The sequence below is a fragment of the Vidua macroura genome, chromosome 6 (genome assembly GCF_024509145.1).
Source record: "Vidua macroura isolate BioBank_ID:100142 chromosome 6, ASM2450914v1, whole genome shotgun sequence".
Classification (NCBI taxonomy): domain Eukaryota; kingdom Metazoa; phylum Chordata; class Aves; order Passeriformes; family Viduidae; genus Vidua; species Vidua macroura.
The window spans coordinates 55247724-55267713 of NC_071576.1; the positions used below are offsets into that span (position 1 = coordinate 55247724).

Below are 19990 nucleotides of genomic sequence, written 5' to 3' on the forward strand. Positions count from 1 at the left end.
GCAAATTAAATCCCATCCTTTTTACTTGAGGAATGCTTGAATTATTGATTAGTTGAAACAGATTGTTCCTAACTCAGATGTAAACATTGATTTATTTAGGATTACAACCAACACAGGGAGTTTGGAAAGCTCTATTTCATTATGAGAAATAATAACCTTATGCGTATGAGGCTGGGAGTTTAAAAAGAGGGACATTTTCTCTGTATTTTTATGGAGTCCAGATGGGGCAATACTTTGATCCAGACAACCCATTTCCGCCATATCCTCAGAAAATATGGTAAAAAAAATAATGCCTTTCTTTTCCCCTACTCTAGAGATAGATCCAAACAACCTTAACCTAGACCCACTCAGTGAAAAAGCTCCAATTCCTGCCCAAATGTGGGTGCCAAAGCTACCTCCCATTTCTTTCCAAGAAAAGAAAAAAAAAAAAAAATCTCTGTATTAAAGAATTTAGTTCACAGAAAATAAATTGAGCCAAGATGACCCTGGCAAACCTGTAAGATTGATTACTTGTATCTTTATTTATGTCAAACTACAGCAGTTCCAATTTTTGTAGTTTTCTAAACTCATCCATACAGAGACATGACAAAGCAGCAGCAATGACATTGGGACTGTTAGAATCTTTGAACTTCATATATTACTGAGTTTATCACTGTGCAAAGGGAAATCAATAAAGCATTTTTACACAACTGCTGGATAACATTCGGGAATTTCTGGAGAGGACAGTGAGAGGCTGATGGACCCCAGCAGCAGGATCCTTATTCCAAACCTTCCTGTAAAGTTCAGCAGAGACAAGGGGAAAGCATCCTGACAAACACAGAAGAAGCATTACCAAGGAGCATTACCACTGGCATCTAACCAAAAGAAAGAGCTACATTTTCCTACTGAAGTGCCACAAACAGGAATCTAAACTTCCAAGAATCCGTGGCATAAATATGACAAGTGCAATTTCTGCAGCAAAATCCACAGTAACCAGAGGATTTCGAAGTTACAGAACACCACTGGAACAATTTTCTACTTCTAAGTCACCACAGCAGGATTCAAAGTAAATAAATAAAAATAAGTAGAAAAAGCAGGTAGAAAAAGGAAGAAATGTCATACTTGAATGTTCAGGGACTTCAAAATAGCACTTAAACCTCGACCACTATGGCACATTTCCTCATGCAAGTCCAACTGCAAACAAAAAGCAAATCTTTCCTACCTGATGAATTTCTTGCCATCCGTTTTCATCCTTGCAGCTGACTGTAGCATGTTCATGGAGTAAGAGCTCACAGCAGAAAGGGTCCCCTCCCACCACAGCTGTGTGGTACAGCGGGGTCAGGCCACAGCTGTCCTTGTAGTTGGGAGATGCTCCCAGCTCTAAAAGGGTCTGAAAGCAATCACAGACTTTGAAAAATAGATTTGGGAGGGACTTGCATATAAAGGGTCTTTACCTGAAAAAGTATGTATATGGTTGATCATTGACATAATATTTTTTGCTCACCTATTTATCAGCTGCTAAGTGTGGGCCACAGCACAGACTAAGTTAAGCAAGAAATGACCTTGGAAGAATTAGGATCTAAAGGAATCTATGGGGATGGCACAGAAAGGAGTGGCAATGTCCAGTTTCCACCCTCTCACTAGGTTCAGAAATGTCAGCTCTGTAAATGTTGCATCATCTTTGCAACACATTCACCTCTTCAGTTCCAAGGTGCTTTAACAAAAATGTCATGCAATTTGAGTACCTGTCAAAAGGGAATAAGCAAAATCCATAAAACTAAGACATAATCTAGACTATCAGATTACCTGTTAGAATACAAAAGAATACCTGTTAAAATACAAAAGACAACAGAAGACACTGTGTTAAAGCATAATGTGCAATCCATGCCACTGGAAGCTACTTTCAAAGAGTTAAGTGGCAAAAATGCTATTCCTATTTCCTCAGACAGATCTCAGTGTATCAATGAATTAAGCTTAAATTTCACCACTTTTCTTCCTACCAGGAAAAGACAAATCAGAAATTAAAAACCTGTCTATTGAAAGCAAATGCTAAGATTTGAAAGCCACAAGAAAGTACTAGAAGAAGCACATCTTAAAGGATCCATGGAGCTCAATACAGCAATTAACTGAAAACAATCTCCTTTATGCATTTTTTTTTTTAACAAGATAATACATAATTTGCTCCTGAAAGCAATTACCTTGAGGGCTACTTGGTTCTTGGCTCTGGCTGCTTTGTGCAGAGCTGTCATTCCATCTTTGGCTCTGAAGTCTAAATGTGCTCCTCCATTTTTCAGGGCTTTTATCACTTCTACTGTATTGTCAAGCTGAGCTGCCAAAGTTAGGGGTGTTTCTAAGGAAGAGAATAGGATGTACTTGGAAAAAGGTGAGAAGAATTATAAAATAAATTTAAGTTACTTTATAAAAAAAATTTAAAATACTGTTCAAAGCATAAAATGATCAATTATCTCCTTTGGACAGCAAAGCCCTACAGATTCCACTGGCTCAGAGTTGTGAAGGAATGTGTGAGATTCACCCTGTTAATCAATTTAATTAACTCAAGGTACTCCTCTATGCTGCTTAGTTTTGTTATTCTGACCTCCGCTTTCTAAGTCATGATAGTTTGGGTCCAGTCCTCGGTCCAACATCTTGGTCATTTTTTCCACAGAGAGATGGTGGACATGATCCATAAATTTTTTCAAATTAGCCTGAAACAAAGAGTGAAAAATGAATCATTCTCTGATTTCAAAAATAAAACTTTGACTAAAAGTGAAGCATTCTATCAACTGATGTCAACACCCGCTGTAGGTAATTGCTAACTCCTGCAGGAAATTGGGATACCTTGGTGTGAAGTTTGGCCAGCTGCTTTTCATCGAGGTTGAACTGTCTGTACACTCTTTTCTTGTAGCGAAACTGAGGGCAGAAAAGAAGAAGAAATTTTAAAACTTAAAACTCATAATATCACTTTCTGACCTTGCCAGGAAGTATCATCCCCTGTGATGGTAGATTTAGGCAAAATTTTAAAAATAGGTTCAGTATTTCATATAGTTTTACATCATTTAAGCAAAATTCATATCTTGTAATAATACACTGAGATCAGTGGAGGTGTGTGGGAAATGAGATCAGCCTCTAGAATCTACAGAAATTAGCAAGAATTACACTGCAAAGCACTTTTCCCCAAGGATTCCTGTGCACTTTCCTTTATAGTCTCAGGCAGAATGCTGGGAAGACATGTTAAATAAAAAAATATTGATTTCAAAATTGCAGCTTAGCATTTATGAAATATATTAAAAAAAAAAAAAAAAAAAAAAAAAAAAAAAAAAAAAAGATACCTGAAAAATCCCTTAGTCAACGTAAAAGGAACTTGCACATGGGAATAGTTCTGGTGTTGAACAGGACTGGTTTTGTGAATGAGATTCTGAGGATTGCCTCTCTTTTTTGGCTGAAACTCAGTCAAATTTTATCCTGAGCAGCTTGGGTGCTGTAGCAAGATCTGTAGCAAAAGTCATGGGGGTTTCCACAGCTATAATTTACCATTCTCTCATTGTCCCATGCAGCATTCCAGGAATGCAGCCTGTCTGTTGCACAAGGGACTGCACTAAATGAGGCTTTGACACCAGCCTTCCACAAAATCACTTTTAACACCTCAATTGCTGTAGTCAACACTCAAGAAAAACGACAGAAACAGAATAAAGTGGCTGTTTAATTTCCTTACAGTTGTAATGTGGTCATCAGTGACTGAAACTCTGAAATAAACTCCTGGAAAAGCAAAGACCTGAAGCCTTCTCAGGACCTTGATTCTTTTCTCTTGGATTTATGTTATAGTGGAGTAAGTCTATTAACCACACATTATTAATGGTTGATCTGCCACCATACAGGCAATATCAAAATTAATTAAATGCCAGTTTCATGCCCCAGTTTGCTGCTATATTGCATGATCTGGCTCTGCTCCAAGTTTGTTCAGTGCCATAAAAGTTCTGCCCAGCTTATCCTCAACTGCAGAGCCTCTGCAGGAGCAACAGAGCGGGAAATCCCAGTACACACCCTCTCCTCCCTTTACTGCTTTCCCAGGAGGCAGATAGAGGCAACCTGTGCACTCTGAAGGATGGCACAGAGGGAACTAGATGAGGGTTAAAAAAGGCTTCACTGAGACAGAAACTTCTCTTTGTGAGAAAGCAAAGGCTGGTGATCCAGCAACTACTACACTGCTATTTCAAACCCCATCACAGATCCAACAGCTTCACCTAGAACCTTACATTTCTTTATTAAATAACTAAATAAGATACATGTCCTGTATCCTCAGCAAAGGAAAAGTCCAAAGTCCACTGTGCCAGAAGGGCTGACTCTTTGCAACTTTTTGGGGACAGACCAGCTCCACGAGCAGGGAATGCCAGAACTTCTGTGAGCAAGGGTTCAAGCTCAGACTTGCTGATAAGCATTTCCCAGATGTAATTCAGGTGCACACAGGCACCTCAAATACAGCTTTCTGCACAGTTTGTATCAGAATAGAAATGCTTCAGATGTTAGATCTAGAAATACCTCAAGTGAAGGAACTCCTTTATTGACTGGCTGTGGGTATTCCCTCAGAAGTCTCTCCTCATCCAAAAACTTCCCATCTCTCCCATTGCTTGCAGGCTGGAACAGTCCATAATTCAGGACATCTTTCAAACTCTGGTTCAAAGTGCACAAAATCCGCTGTTTTGCAACCCACACTGAAGCTTCTGGGTTAAATCGAATGCATTTCTGCAAAGAGAAATTATTTTAAGGAACGCAATTAGTGAAAAAACCTAATTCTATATCATATGTGCAATGATAATACCTAATGCACAAGTAGTGTGAAAACACAGGAAATTTCAAGTCCTTCCACAAACCTCAGGGAACGCACACATCCTTCCTCAGAGAGAGAGCACCTTCATGGAAAACCTGTTCAAAAGGGATGTTACAAGATGTTTAACTATCCACTTGATTCTTGGCTGTTCTAATATCAGAAGATATTAGATATTTTTTTGGATTTCACCAAAAAATGGTATTCAGGCAAGAATTCTACTTCCCTTTTCACTACATTTATCCGAGGGAAAGTTTATGGGAGGAATGATACAACGTGAAGCAAATGACTTGAAAACCTTGACAAACTTTTGCAGTTCTCTGCTTCTTACCAAGCTGGAATTCAGGGACTTGAGGAGTCTGGGGATTTTGCCTACACTGCAGTCACTGGTTCCAAAGTACCAGCAGATGGCAATGCCTAGAAAGCAATTTGGTGCCTCTGATGTGCATCCTGAACACACAGTGCTGTTTTTCTGCTTTAGTCCTTTACAGTCTTCAATATAAAATGAACTATTAGACTTTATCACAAGTAAGGCTGGCTAGGAAGCAGCTTTCATTTCCCCTACTTATTTTATTTTTCAAGATGTTTTGTGAAAAGTTTTGGGGGGGGTTATATGCTGAAAGGAAGGAGAGAGAGATACAAAGTAGATTGTAACAAGTATTTTTCTTCCCAAACATCCCAGTAGTTACAGTATTGGCTTAGCAACAAGGCCCATCTGTTTGAAATCCCTGTATTCCCTCTGAACCTCACTTGCCTCACAACTCCTACATGGATTCAAACTTCAATACAAGATTCAGACTCAAACATCAGCACTTCCTAGCAAAACTGTCAGTTACAAGATGGGCAATTAGCTTAACTTTTAACATTATTCACACATTCTGAAAAGTTACAGTGTTATTAAAAAAAATTGAGTGTTATTCAAATGGGAAGATAATTTTGAAATTACTTGTATTTCTTTTCCTCCAAGGAAAGACTTTCTTACATGAAATAAACTAATTTTGGACTTGTGTGACACTGTTTTGATTTTAAAAATACAAAGCAGTTACTTCTGATCACAGTTTAATTAAGTCATTTAATTTAATACACCTGGAGAATCCAACACATGCAATTTTGTTCAGTCTATTCTTGTGTTCTCTCTGTTCTTGATGGCAGACAAATATTTCACAAACTAATTCAGTGAGAGCTCCAGCTCTCCTAGTGATTCCTAAGAAATAAAAGTGGACTTATTGTAAAAAAAAGCTGATTCCATTAGCAATTTAGAATGAAATAAGATCAGTTATGTAAAAAGTAAATGGATAACTAGGGAGTTTTCTGCTACCAAAATGTTTCAGGCTGAGAAAAGTGAAATTAGTGAGAAAAGTGATTATTTATGCTTTCCATGAAGCCAGGCAGGAGAGAAGTGGAGCTGTTACCACTCTCTCAGAGGCAGGTGCTGACCAAGAGGATAAAAAGGGGCACTCAGATGCTGCATAAGGTGCATTTTCCATCAGCCTGTCCCTGGAACAACTCCACTGTGCTGCTTCTGTGTCCTCCTGGCAGCCCTCCAGGCAGGGAGCACCACAGCCACCCCCTCTATCCTGCAGACAAGTCATTACTTACTGCCACACTCTGTATCCTGAGGAAACATCAGCTCAATCACAGCAGGACCTACACACAGGCTGCTCCAGTTATGAAATAAGGAACAATTCATTAGGCACACATGGCATGGTGACCACAAGGAAAGGAGGCAGCAGCAGAGTCAAAAAAAAAAATGGACAACACTTTCTAATCTTCAATGACAAGAAAAAAAATTAAAGAATAGGAATCATTTAGTGACAAGGAACTACAGAAGCACGTGAAACAAAGATGTGTTGCACTGACAGATACAGTCACTGTAAAAAAAACCACAAAGAACAGCCCCAAAAAAATCCCTGAGTGGCTCAAAGTCACTGTCAAAACCACAGCAGGCCCCTCAAAATGCAAGTGTAGCAGCAAGACACCACAACAGCAGTGGCTGCTGAGATGCAAGGCCTGTGTTTGGGATGTGAAAGCTCCTTGGATCACAGGAGACATGGTCAATTATAATCTTGCATTCCTGCACACTGGTGAGAACAAGTCACTGAATGAAGGACAGGATGGGAAGCCAGGGAAAATACAACTCCCTCAGCTGAAAGGATGATATTAATTCAGTAGGAATAATGCTTATGATACAGAATGTCTGAGGGATAGTATTTATCAGCTTAAAATCAATCAGCAAACACATCTTTCTGCTCAGCTGTCAATCACACAAACTGTGCTGTGACTGAGGGACACAACAAAATGGTTTGTACAGCTGCCTCCAAAAATATCAGGATATCAAAATATGAATTATTCCTTTCAATGGGAGATGTTGATAATAAAGATGTGACAGCCAAAGAGTGGGAAACACAAATGAGAGTTTGGCATCATGGAAAGAAAAGGGAGCAAGTCCCACATTTTGGTTTGTGCTGTGCTCAGCTTGATTCTCTGCTGAAACACTGCTCTCCATCAGGCTGCACTCAGGAAATACAGAATTCATGAGGGGACAGGTCAGAAAAACCAGTCTGGCCAGGCTGTCAGCTGATCACCTGCCCAGATCAAGGGCATGTGAACAGATACCAGCAGCACAATGCTTCTCTTATTAAACTGAAGATAAAACAAGGAAGAGCAAACAGAAAGCAGCAAGGAGCAGTCAGGCACGAAGAAGGATACAGAAGAATACTGGGGAAAAGTTGCAAAAGAAAACCTGGAGTATCTATGAGGCAGCACAATCTGGAAACAAGTGAAATTGGAGGCATCCCAAGGAAAGATGGTACTCAAGCTGCAGTTGTCACAACTGGGTTCCTACTTTTTTAGGGTAAAAAGTGCACAAAGTAAACAAAGTGTTTTATCTGAGAAGTAAAAGCACGAAAGGAAAAGATTCTTAATACTAAAACCCAACAAATAATAAAAAAAAGTAAAGAAAGGATAGAAAAGTATAAAAAGCAATGCAGAAACAGAACTCCAAAAAGTAGCTCCAATTTAAGCTGTTGCTATACCAAACTGCCACTTACCAAACAATATTTTGCATGGAAAGTCTAATATAATTTTAAAAACTCCAAAACCCAGGGGAGGGAGGAATCAGTAAATGCTCATTATTCCAGTGGAGCAGCAAAACAGATGGGCAGAAAGTGTCTCAGAGAAGTCTTCAGCAGACCCAAACCCATCTCAGCCTCAGAATTTAATAAAATGTATGGATCTGAGCATTTTGACTTTAAACATAAACCAGAGGGAGCATGTAAGTACAGGGTAAAACAAAAGAGTGGAACAAGCACCATGTATTGATAATAAAACAATGAAAACATTCCTTAAAACAACTGGCTGACAGAACTGTTCTCAGTGTCTGTGGCAAAGAGCAATTCTAAGCACAAAACATCATCCTGTCAGAATATCAAAGTAAAGGAGATTTTCTTGACAACAGCTCCTGAAGAACCAGGCTGATTTCACTTATAGGCAGCATCACTTGGGATTTGTTCCTACACAGGCTGGAAAAGGAAATGGATACAAGATGACTGGGCCTGGATGCAGACCAAATAATATATGCCAGATAATACAGCTGTTTTACTCATGCTCCTCGAGATTGTGGAGGGCTTTCCACGCTCTCCATTCCCTCAGGAATTTTACTGAGCTCAGGAAATCTTTCAGTCATTCATTCGATTATTCTCCACCCTCCTGTGAGAAGGATGACACTTATTGAATACAGGTCATGCACAGAGGCAATAAGAAATTACCATTAATACCAAGTAGTGTTTCAGTAAATTGGGTTATCACCCGAACTGAGAAGGAGATGAAAAAATAACTGATCTAAGAACTGAAAAGCAATTGTTCTTAAGGGCTCTGTATGAACTTGTCAAGGTTCACATTGCCTTCTAAGTTTCGAATGAGAATAAAAGAGCAACAAGACAGACATCCTACAATGTCTGGTAATTTATAAAATTTTCCATGGCAGCACATCCTAGTTGTGGTACTTGGTGCTTATCTCATACCTGCAGTGAAATAAAGGCAGTTTGTACCACAGCCACCACAGATGAGCAAACTTCATTCTCTGGGAGTTTGTCTAAGGCTTTAAAGCTTCCCAGTGGGCTGAATTTTATCTAAACCCCTAAACTTGTCTTCCTTAGTACAAATATAGTCTTGATCATAACTCCCTAAAAAACAAACAAAAAAAAAAAAAAAAAAAAAAAAAAAAAAAAAAGGCAGAAAACTAAAGAAAACTAAATTATGTTATTTCATGCTTCTTTGATTAAACAGCCTAATTTTAAACACCTTATATGTTAAATTAATCATAATTATACAGGAAATGGGGCCTATGTTTGCTCTGGCTTGTAGCTGTACAACAGCTCAAACTCTGATCTTCTCCAGTTTTCTTCACTACATTTAATCCACAAATATTTCTGTTTGCTAACCTGAATCCAGGTTTCACTTTCTTGCGCAAAGAGTTTGTGGGCTGATAAATAAGTACATCAGCTGCTTTAGAACCACTTAAAACAATTCAGTTACTTTTAATGAAGAGTTTATTGAAAAAGAAAAAGAAATACAAAAAAAAGCAATAAAAACTAACAAATTATAAAATTAATTTTTAAATTTGTCTTGATAATGTCAATAAGTAACTTATTACTGATCTAAAAAGCAGAGTAATTAAATAAGAGGACTTCAGGTAGCTACTATCCCTGTGGTTTTAACAGCAGAGTAAACATAGCAAGAAAAGCTGGTATTTCCATTCCATTTTCATGGATCTATTCATTGACAGGGTCACAGATAGAGCAAGCTGGTAAGATCATCAAAAAAGAACTCCAGAACCACACTTGAGGGCACACTGTCAAAACAGCTTTTCCCTGTCAGGCTGCAGCCAGCCCATCTCTATCATTCTAAAAATGAACTTAATTAAGCAGAAAGGAAGGGTTTCATTGGAGATAGATTTTTGACAGCAGCAAGGCATGATGTAGCTCTTCCATGTCAGCACAGAGTGATGTATGTGGCTCACATCCATTAAACTGATGTGTTTTTATAATCATGGAAATTTCAAAAGGCTGGTGCCACCACTGAAAATCCTGACATCAGCATTCAAGGAGACCCAGGGTAATTCAGATAATTAATAACAAACTCAGACAAATTGTGGTTCAAGATGGAATCAGTGTCTCCCAAGACCTTTTCCGCCATGACACTGTCATTCCTATCACAGGACTTGTGTTGGTTTCTCTGGCTGGAAGGTTCAGAAACAATACCCTGTAGTAAAGGCACGGCAGCAAAGGAGGAATGAAAGGTTTATTTGTGCTTCTTTTTCCTCATCTTTACACTCTAAAAGCCACAGGCTCTCTAAAAGGGATGTCTTTTGTGAGGCAGGTTGACAGAGAAAGACAACAAATGTAGTAAAGAGAATTTGATGACCTCTTGCAGGACCCCAGTTTAGTGTCAATCACAAACTATTTCATGAGAAGAGGAACTAGAGAAGCCATATATATATATATATATATATATGTATATATATGAGGCTTTCATAGAGTTAACATGTAATTTTTTTATTCAATCTTCATCTTCTGATGAGGTTATGGATTCCTAAGTCTTTCTTTTACCCCAAATATCTGAATGCAGATCAGAGAGATATTTTGCTTTATGAACATGGCTTTCATCAGGTCAGCACACTAAATTCTCTTAGAAGGGATGGTGCCTTTAGTTGAGGCAACCAGTCAGATAAACCACTGGGGTACAAAGTGTAGACATTAAAACAAAACATGAATTTTGTCTGTAACACATCAAAAAAGAAAGTAAGAAAAGGGAACAGATGTACTGCAGGTTGAAGCCAGCAAAGCTAATCATTAATTTCACTTTGTTTAATTGTAGTGCACTCTGCCTTACCGTTTGCTGCAGGTCAGGTATGATAATTCGAATCACTAAAGTGTTGCTCTGACTGTCTTCCATTCTGCTACTTGGCTTTTCTGCAGTTGCTCTAATTGTGTCATAAATAGTTTCTTCTTTAGAGCTGTCTGATTCAGACTCAACAGAATAGTCAGAGAAGCTTTGTGCCATTTCATCTTCACTTGATGTAGGGCTACGAGGCATGTTAAAGTTTTTTATCCTGCCAATACAAAGGAGGAAAAGAAACAAATAAGTTGCAGTTCAAGTCTTCAAAATGAATCAGCTATAAATTTTTTTCTTCTTGGAAATAACATGCATTTAACAAGGAAGTTTTATGGTTTATCCTCCTTTTATTTCTTTCTGTCCATTATGTGGGTAGGCAGAGTGTAAAGGAAATAAATCTGGCCACCAATTTACTAGAGAAGAGGAAGGGCAGGAGAAGGAAAAAAGAGTAGTAAAAAAAGATGACCTTCCTTCCCAGGCACACCCAACCTCCCAAAGGATCCAGAAAAAAACAGCATAATTACCCAGTCCTGTGCTAACCAGCACTGCTGAAAACTGTGCTAAGAGCTAGGTCTGGCTTTGAAGCTTCCTCCTCCCAGTGAAAAGACATTTCAGAGAATCAATGTAAATGCTAAACTAACATCATCCTGTACATCAAGAATCTGCACAGGTGAGGCTTTCATAAAAGTCAGTATTCCCAAATAGTGGAACCAAGCAAAAAATGAAATCCTACAGGGAGCCAGACAGACACAGATGCTGCTCTGTGGTTTGTGGCCCACACAACATCTTTTTAACCAACACCACCCAGATCTGTCCATTGTATATACTCAGTTTAGAAGCAGTTCTAATGTGTGATATAGCTTAGGCTAAAATGAAAGTCATGTTTATTCCAGATTAAAGATATTTGTAATCAGGGGTCTCACACTAAGAAGAGCAGAACATTTTCCTTCTGGGCTTTTCCACCTACAAGAGCAAAAGAATTTTTTTTGTCCCACAACCTCAAAGCTGCTCCAGGATATGAAAATTATTATTCTATAGAAAAATTGAGGAAGACATTTACAGTGGAAAAAACTGAAAAGACCAACAATAAACTCTGCAGTGCTTGGACATAATATAATTTTTCAGATTTAGGAGGCTAAAAAATGTATTATTTTTCTTTTTTTTTTCCTGTGAGTAATCTTCCAAGACAATTCCTCAGCTTTTTCATGCAAAATAGAAAATTCGGTTAGAATTAAAATAAAATAAATAAATGAAGATCCAAACAAGCAATTCCACTGTCAGGTCACATTCAAAAAGAGACAAAAAAAAGCAGAAGTGAAGCACAGAAAGGTAAAGTGACTTGACCACTCATAATCCAGGTGACTGTACTGAGGTACCCAAATACACATTTTCTATACTGCTCTCTCAGCCAGACCAGCCCAAGTAAATAAAGTCAAACAGCAGCAAGAGATAAAAACATTTTTTACCACTGTGCCTAACACTTTAGTTTAAGCCAATTTCGTTTAAGTCATTCCCTCTTCACTGCCTGGTCACTGTCCCAGCAATGACTCCAGAGCAGGAACCAAAGGCTGCCACTGTCATTTCCCATTTTAAGATGCCCATAGGTTGGCTGGGCAGTGGTGAGTCAGGCCTGAAGCTAGAGGTCAAGGACAAGCACTCCCACATCACATCACACCCCCACATCATCAAGCCTTATTGTTGTTTCTGATGAAGGATAATTCCAGTGTTATTACCCTCAGCTATAATGACTAATGAAGATAAAACCAGTGCATTCAGAAATCTGAAAGCAAGACAGTTCACAGCAGCTTAATGCAAGGCTCTATTTACAAAGGAAAACTCTGCAGGGAGTATTTCATTTTTTTGCTGCTTCAGTGAACTGTAGATTAATGCTGCTCTCCAAAGCACCTTAAGTCAATAAAAAGCATAAACACTTTTGTGGTTTCTCTATTTATCTGCCACTGCTAAAACATGTGAACCCAAAATACAGCACGGCAATACACAGAATTTAAGGGCATAAGAGGTACAGGCCAGTGAGTGTGGGCAGAAAGACAAGGACCATCACGTGGTTTGTCTGTCCCTAAAGTCATCTGAGAGTGCAACACATTCCAGGGCAGTGGATTTGACAGAGAGCAGTAAACTGCAGTTATACAGCAGCCAAATAAAGAGTTGAGTTAGGAGGAAAAAAATTCCCCAGGTTTTGGCAAGCAGATTTTCATGCAAAAACTTCCCAGAAATAGCTCATTCTAGAATAAGAAAGGAAAATCTCCAGCTGAAGAACCAGCTCCCAGGAATCAAGCCTTTAAGTTTAATAAATATTGGGACAAAGAACTCCTTGGAGACTTTTCAACAAGGCACAAGACACCTAATCTTCTGGAAAATAATGCATAAGTAAGCACAGAAAGGATAATGAAAGCCTGTATCCACAGTGGCAAAATGAATAGGATATGGGCTCCACCAGGACAGTGGAAAAACAGATAATTTAAACACCATTTTTTTAAACAAGACTATTTCAATACTGGAGAAACTAGCAATTTATTTGGCTCAAGTTGTGTGGAGATGGAAGATCCCACCATTTGTTAACCAGTGCCACTGGCTATCACAGCTCCCACAGGGAAGCTGTTATCTTTTAGGAACTGTTTCACTTTTGTCCCAAGGATATTCCAAAAGATTTTTCCACAACCTAATTTACTACATCAGAAAAATAAGGCAAGTTGCCTGGCTTACTAATTAATACTTGTATAACCCATGAAAATATTGCATCCCAGATTCCTAAATCCTAGCTGGCAATTCATTGGTTCAATACAGCTGAAACACAAATTAGGTTTATCATGGTTGTCTGGGATGCCTTTTTTCCTTTTCTTAAAAAAAAAGATCATAGGATCATAGGATTCTTACAGTTAAACTGATCATGTTTAGTTTGTGACTGCTTTTGGTGTAGAGAAGTGCTAGGTGCTGACAAGGTTCTCTGTAATTGAATAAAAACAGATGTTATTATCATCTTGGCAATAAACACACAATGAAAAGTGTCACACCAACAGGGTTTGTTCCACCTCATGTTGTCTGTCCACATTTCTCAGCTCCTGGGCACTGAGTGTGCCCCAGCTCCAGGCACTGTCCTGACCTCTGCACATCCCCTAAGCAAAGCAAACTTGAGCTGTAGCTGGTTAAACACTCCTTTTGACACAGGAAGGCCACAAAGAAGCAGGAAGATGAGAGGGTGAAAGGACAGCTTTATGCTCCCCTTATTATTGGGCTTTTCCCCCAGCATCTTGCCCTTTAGCTTGGAGGGAGCAGCAAGATGTGCACCCAGCCTCTGGGGCTAAGACCAGGTGATGTTTCTCAGACCAACTGGCCAGATGAATGAAGCAGAGCTCAGACTGCTGCCTTCCCTTTACAGATGCTATTTTTAGATGTTTTTTCTCAGTCCAGCCCACAGCTTTCACAAAGTCTGCTGGAATTTCTTATTCTGCCATTTGCTGTCACCACACCATTAAGAAGCATTTGAAACAGTCCAAACTATGACCATCAAACTCCCTTTTTCTCTAAGAAATAATAAAAGAAAACTCCTACAAGAATATTGTAAAAGGCTGGAATTAAACAGTACACAGGTTATTAAATGGGAAAAAAAATCAACTCCCAGAGCTCACTCTCAGGGTGAAAGGTGTGCTCCAGTGAGTGCAAACAGACACAGCAGGGGGAAAACCAAGAGCAGCAATAGATTAATCTACTTTTTGGAGCCTGAAGGCTGTTGAACATCACACAGAAGGAATTTAATAAGTATACATGTTGATAATTATTTTTAACTTAGATATTGTAAACTTGATGTGAAAGGGTTTAAAATATCATCAATAGAGAGACACACCGGACAGGGGATCTTCATTGAACATCCAGGTATTATCAGATAAATCCACTATAAAAACCACGTTTGAAAATCTTCAGCTTACTTATGGCTCTGTGTGATTTTTGTTGACCCTGCAAAGTACCAAACCCTCCTGGTCTTGTTTGTCCCTAAAACACAGCTGAGGCACAAGTACCAAATGTCTTGTTCAAGGTCACTAAGGCCACATCTCAAGGTTTCAAATTCAGGGGTCAGTGTCTCCTAGTCAAGATAAAACCAATCTGTTTTTATATAAACACTCATTTGCACAATAGGAGCCCTGCTGCCTGCAGGGAGAAGCCCTCCAGACTGCTGCTGTGAGGCCAGTTACAAACCTACCTGTGGGAATACCTGGGATACAGAGTGGGCATTGTCAGGGGTCGAGTAATGCCATGAACCAGACTGGGAGAAAAGTTTGCTGGGAGAGGAAGAGTCACTGCTAGAAAGAGGTATTTAGTCATTAGGAAAACTATTCAGGAAAGGGATTTCTGTATAAAACCTGCCAGAGCTCCCAACACTTGGATTCTGTGGCTTTATTCAGCAGATATATATATCTGCTCAAGAATCAGCTTGATGAGGTACTAAATTAAAATGCTGGAGAAGATCAAGTATTTTCTTTTCTAATTATAGTAATATTAAAACAAAAATGCACTTCAGACAGAGCTGAAGGTGGGGGTTGAGTCCCAGCACACCATGCATTTCACACCTCTCTCTGGTTGGGCAGAAAAGGTCAGAGGAAAATTTGAATTGAAGACCAGTTCCAAAGGACAATTTGCAATTTGATGGGTTCAAGCTCCCTCTGCACTCTAATTTCAAAGCTGGCAGTAACCAGCATTGCCTCCCAAAAAGGAAGCCCACCCTCCTTCTCACCCCAGAGCATTCCACACTTGTCCCCAGACTGCTTTAACACGAACAGTGAAGCAAAACAAAGCACTGATCCAGGTCAAACTCAAGCTTTTTTTTTGTTTGGGAAGTTAGTTTCCACATCCATCACGCCTCTGAACTGGATCACTATGCAAATGTTTGCAGAAGCAGCAGGAGAAAGATGGCACAGGGCCAGAAGTGAACTGCCAGGGCTTGAAAGGGCAGAGCCACTTTATCCAAAGTCAGCATTAATGTTTGCCAGCACAGAGTGGATCTGAGACACCGCTGCCCAAGTGGTAGGAAAGAGATGTCCACAAACAGAACCATCTGATTAACCCCAATGGAAATGTTAGCAGCACCCAAATTCCACAACTCCAACCAGGCTAGGGCTGAAAGCCACAGACACAAAACTCAGCCAGGCAAAGGCAAAACCTAAAAGAAAATATCTATAAGAAGAAAACCAGAACATGCACAAGGAGTGCTAAACAATCCACAGCAAAACCTCAAGGGAGACAAGGCACTTCAAGCTCCCTTGTTCTCCCAGCTCCACCAGACAGGGATAACCACCCCCCTGATTACAGTTTTATTTTGCATTTAGCAGTCCCTCACTTAAATTCACTTCCTGGTGATGTATTTTTGATCTTTTTGTTAAATAACTGAAACACCCAGATAAATACTTTAGAAGATGAGTTCTGACACAAACGTTACAGTACCAGAATGATGAGCAAAAATTCCTCCTGTACTTTTCTCTGAAGCTGTTGTTTCTCAGTGTGGCATCTCACGCTTCCAAACTGAATTATTGATTGGAAATCAATATTCAAAGTCAATGATCATATCCATTGGTTCTCATCAGCATCACCAGGAGATTGTTTTCACTGCCCTGCTAAAGAGCAGATTTATGCAGCCCTTGATTGTTTTGCTGGATGACAAGCACAAGTGTCAAATAGTTTGGCAAAAGGGCTCAAGAGTGAGACTTTACCCCACCTTTCATTTTCTAAGGAAACAAAGAAGAAAATTGCGTGAATAAATTGCCAAACCTGCCACTGATTTCTGAGTTCTCTTGTTCATGTCTATTTGCACAGACTTGCTAAGAAGAGGTTAAGCCCCATTAACATTTGGTATTTAGAGTCTTAAATGCCAACATCATATGATTAAAGTGGGTCTGTAAGCAGGTAATTTTTTTATTATTCTTAAACATAGGTACTTCACCATTATATCACTGCTGCACACACACAAAATCTACATAAGCAGCCTATTTCTGCAAATACAGGGTAGTTTTTTGAGTTTCTTTTCTTACCAAGCAGCTTTGATGCTAATTTTCTCCCTTGTTCTCTGCCTCTTCTACTTAGCATTTATTTTCTCTGTAAACTATTCAGCTGGTCATGGTATCTCCATGGAAAGGCTGAAGTTCAGCCAGGCAGATGTAAAGAGACATTCTGGGGAGGAATATGTACACAACTACTTCTGCTGAATAAGGAAGGCTGGAAGACAGGCAGAGAAGCAGATGTAGAAAAAGCTTTTGAATGTCTGAAGTGGAATTTCAGCATGAAAAACATTTGAAGTAGGATTTCAACATGAGAAAACAGAACCTGCTGGCAGGAAGAGGAACCAAGTGTAAAGACTTAGCACAGGGTGGAACAGTAAAATTGGTTAGAATGGATACAAAAATGATTCAAACATATTAATGGGGGAAACATAGCAAGTATTTATAAATGTTAACCAGCACAGGGAAGTTTGCAGTAAAGGCCAACTCCCAGTGGCAATATAAGTTCTTAAGTGGCTTCTTTTAAGCCCCTGCAAGGTTTCCAGAACAATTCTGGCTGACCTTTAAATAAAGGTCCTTCTTCCAGACAAGGAATTAGGCCCAGCCCCGAGAGCCCCACAGCACTACCTTCCAAGCTCTGTTCATTTCTACAGTTGCTTTTAGCATCACCTCTAGTTTTCACATTTATTAGAACTTCTGCTTTCCAACAGATAGACAACAGTGCTCCTAAGGCATTCTTTAAATACTCCTTGCACTAGAAACTATATATTTATAAATATTAATTTATATATTTTATGGGAAAATAGTAACCACTTTGAAGCATTAAATAAGATCCTTACAGGAATTGCTTGTACTTAATTGTAAAAGCAACATTCAATTTGAAAATTCACCTGCTTAGTATGTATTGACCCAGCATTCTAAACCACTCTACACAGATGATAAAAAAAAAAAAAAAAAAAAAAGCTAAATAAGTAAGTAAGCAGCTAAATAACTAATCCAAATAGGGTGGAAAACAGCAAAATGTTTTAGGAAATGCACCAAGCACATTGTCCCAGATACATGATTTGCACCAAAAAACTGAGATGCCTTCTTGGACTCAGCATTGTATCCATGAGCAAAACAACAGCCAAGGTATGAAAAGCCAACTTGAAACATGGGAAAGTTCATCCAGTTCTGGATCCAGAAAGGCATTTCTTCATAACATAACAGCTTTTACATAAGATATCACAAAGAAATTCTTTACTGTGAAGGTGGGGAGGCTCTAGTTGCCCACAGCAGCTATGGGTGCCCCATCCTGGAAGTTTTCTATGACAAAATAAGCTGCAGATGCATTGAATGAAAGGAAAAATTCCCCTTCACTTATCCAAACAAAGAATGCTACAATGTGAGTAGTTACAACATATTTTTGAAGCAAAACCGAAGTAGTACAACACTTCAATTTTTAATAGTCACTGTCTGTTCCTAAGAAGACAGATTAAATGGTCATTTTGGGGTGTCCACCAAATTTTCTTACCATATAGGGCAAGGCATTTTATCTTCCAGCCTCTGCTTGCACTTAGCTATGTAAATATCAAAAAGATAATGATATGTTGGAAGGGAAAGGACATAAGAGAATTTATCAAGATTTACAACAGGACTCTGAAAAAAAAGCTTGTTGAACATATTTACTTCAATTTCACATCCCCAACGGACAAAGCAGCTCTGTTGCTAGTTAATTTGCATTTGATGTTTATCAACCTCTTTCCTCTTTACCCATAGAACATTTTTTTCTGATAATTCAAATACAAACAGAATAAAGTGTTAACAGAGAAGCACCACTGGTGTTTTGTTATGTAGATTAGATCAAGCTCTGAATGTAGACAAAGCAGATTTCCTCTCCTTGCACACAGGTTAGCATTTAGAGCTTGCTATGAAGTTTAACCTGAGTTTTCCTCAGATGTGATCCTGGTGGGGACTATTATGGCATTTGATTTGCTGTGTTGACAGAAGTAGTCTCATTGTTTGCTTTAGTTTAATCAATGGAATAACATGCCAGTTAAAAAAAAAAAGCAAAGCTTCAAATAGATGCTCTGTTTTTCTTATAAAAGGATGAGTTATCTTTGGTTGAGAGCAGGCACAACAAATAAAATCAATTACCCTTTCTCCTTGTGTAGGCTAGGGTTTTTTTCTCGTTTAATTTCAACAAATTCATTTCTATTTCAACTCAGCAGGAAACACCCCTTGAGGTTTGCAGAGGACAAAGTGGTTTGCAAATGTCTACAGGTGGGATTTGGGGGCACAGAGCTCAGACTCTCCAGGTCTGTAGTTCCAGGCCAGTCCCCTGCCAAAGAGCCCATCGGGGGAGATTTTCCCTGGCCTTCACACCAGCTTCATTTCTTTCCTTAATCCAATGGGAAGCAACAAACAAACAGTGACCCAGAAAGGGCAGAGGAGGAGCAGGGCAGGTGAGCAGCCCTTGGTTCAGCCAAACTCCAGTGCAAGCACAGCCACGTGCCCTGTCCTCACCATCCCTCTGCCCATCTGTGTCTGTCTGCAGTGAATGCTCCTGGTTCCCAAGGACAGATGGTCTCCAGGCTTCTCTTAATTGCAGAAAAACTTCCCTGACTTTTTCCTTTTTCAGAGGTAATTTTGAAAAAGGAGCTCTGCTGACCTTATAGCTGCATCTTTCCCAGCTATTTTCCAATGCAAGCTAAGCATATTTTGGGCTTTAATTTAAACTCCAGCCTATGCTCATGGCACAACCAAGGACATTCTTTAGGGTTGTGCAGGTGAAGGATGGTGATGACAGAGTGGAGAAAATATTTGCAGGCTTAGAGAGGTTAAATGATCTGCCAAACTGACCCAGTGACTATGTAGAATAACTGAGAAATAAATTGTTTTCTTGATCTTTGAGATTTTTGATTCAACTCATTATACAGATAAACTCATTTTTACCAAATTATAGCCAGCCAAAAATTAGGCAATCAACTCAAACTGATTAAAAGAGCCAGTTTCCTCATTGACTACCAAGGTTTAATTATTACCTTCAGTAAACAGCTCAAGAAACAAAATATCACTTCTTAGGCAAGAAGAAAACAGAATGAGACCCATGTTTGTGACCATTAGGCAAAAGAAAGGAAACAAAAAATAGAAAGAATGTTATTGTGTGAAAATACAGATTCATAAACTCCTCCAGCTTTTGCTATTTAAATGCCAGGTTTAGCTTAGAACTTAGTATTAAAAATAAATAGCATGCTAAATCACCCTGGGCTATCAGCTCACAACACCTTTAATTTAGAGACAGTTTAGG

At 39.1% G+C, this 19990-nt stretch overlaps 1 protein-coding gene across 4 annotated transcripts in view; it reads right to left on the reverse strand.

Moving 5' to 3' along the window:
• SHANK2 (SH3 and multiple ankyrin repeat domains 2) overlaps nt 1–16835 on the reverse strand; it is a 248362-nt gene extending 231527 nt beyond the window's left edge. For 3 of the 4 annotated variants that reach the window (XM_053979757.1, XM_053979756.1, XM_053979755.1), the window contains exons 1-7: nt 16735–16835; nt 10694–10913; nt 4516–4719; nt 2818–2889; nt 2576–2684; nt 2178–2329; nt 1202–1369 (exon numbers count right to left, since the gene is read on the reverse strand). In XM_053979757.1, coding sequence (XP_053835732.1) covers nt 1202–1369; nt 2178–2329; nt 2576–2684; nt 2818–2889; nt 4516–4719; nt 10694–10897 — 909 coding nt within the window. In that variant the 5' untranslated portion in view covers nt 10898–10913; nt 16735–16835. Of the gene's footprint in view, nt 1–1201; nt 1370–2177; nt 2330–2575; nt 2685–2817; nt 2890–4515; nt 4720–10693; nt 10914–16734 lie in introns of those variants that run through there. The other variant, XM_053979758.1, reaches the window with a different exon arrangement.
• Nucleotides 16836–19990: the final 3155 nt, after the last annotated feature.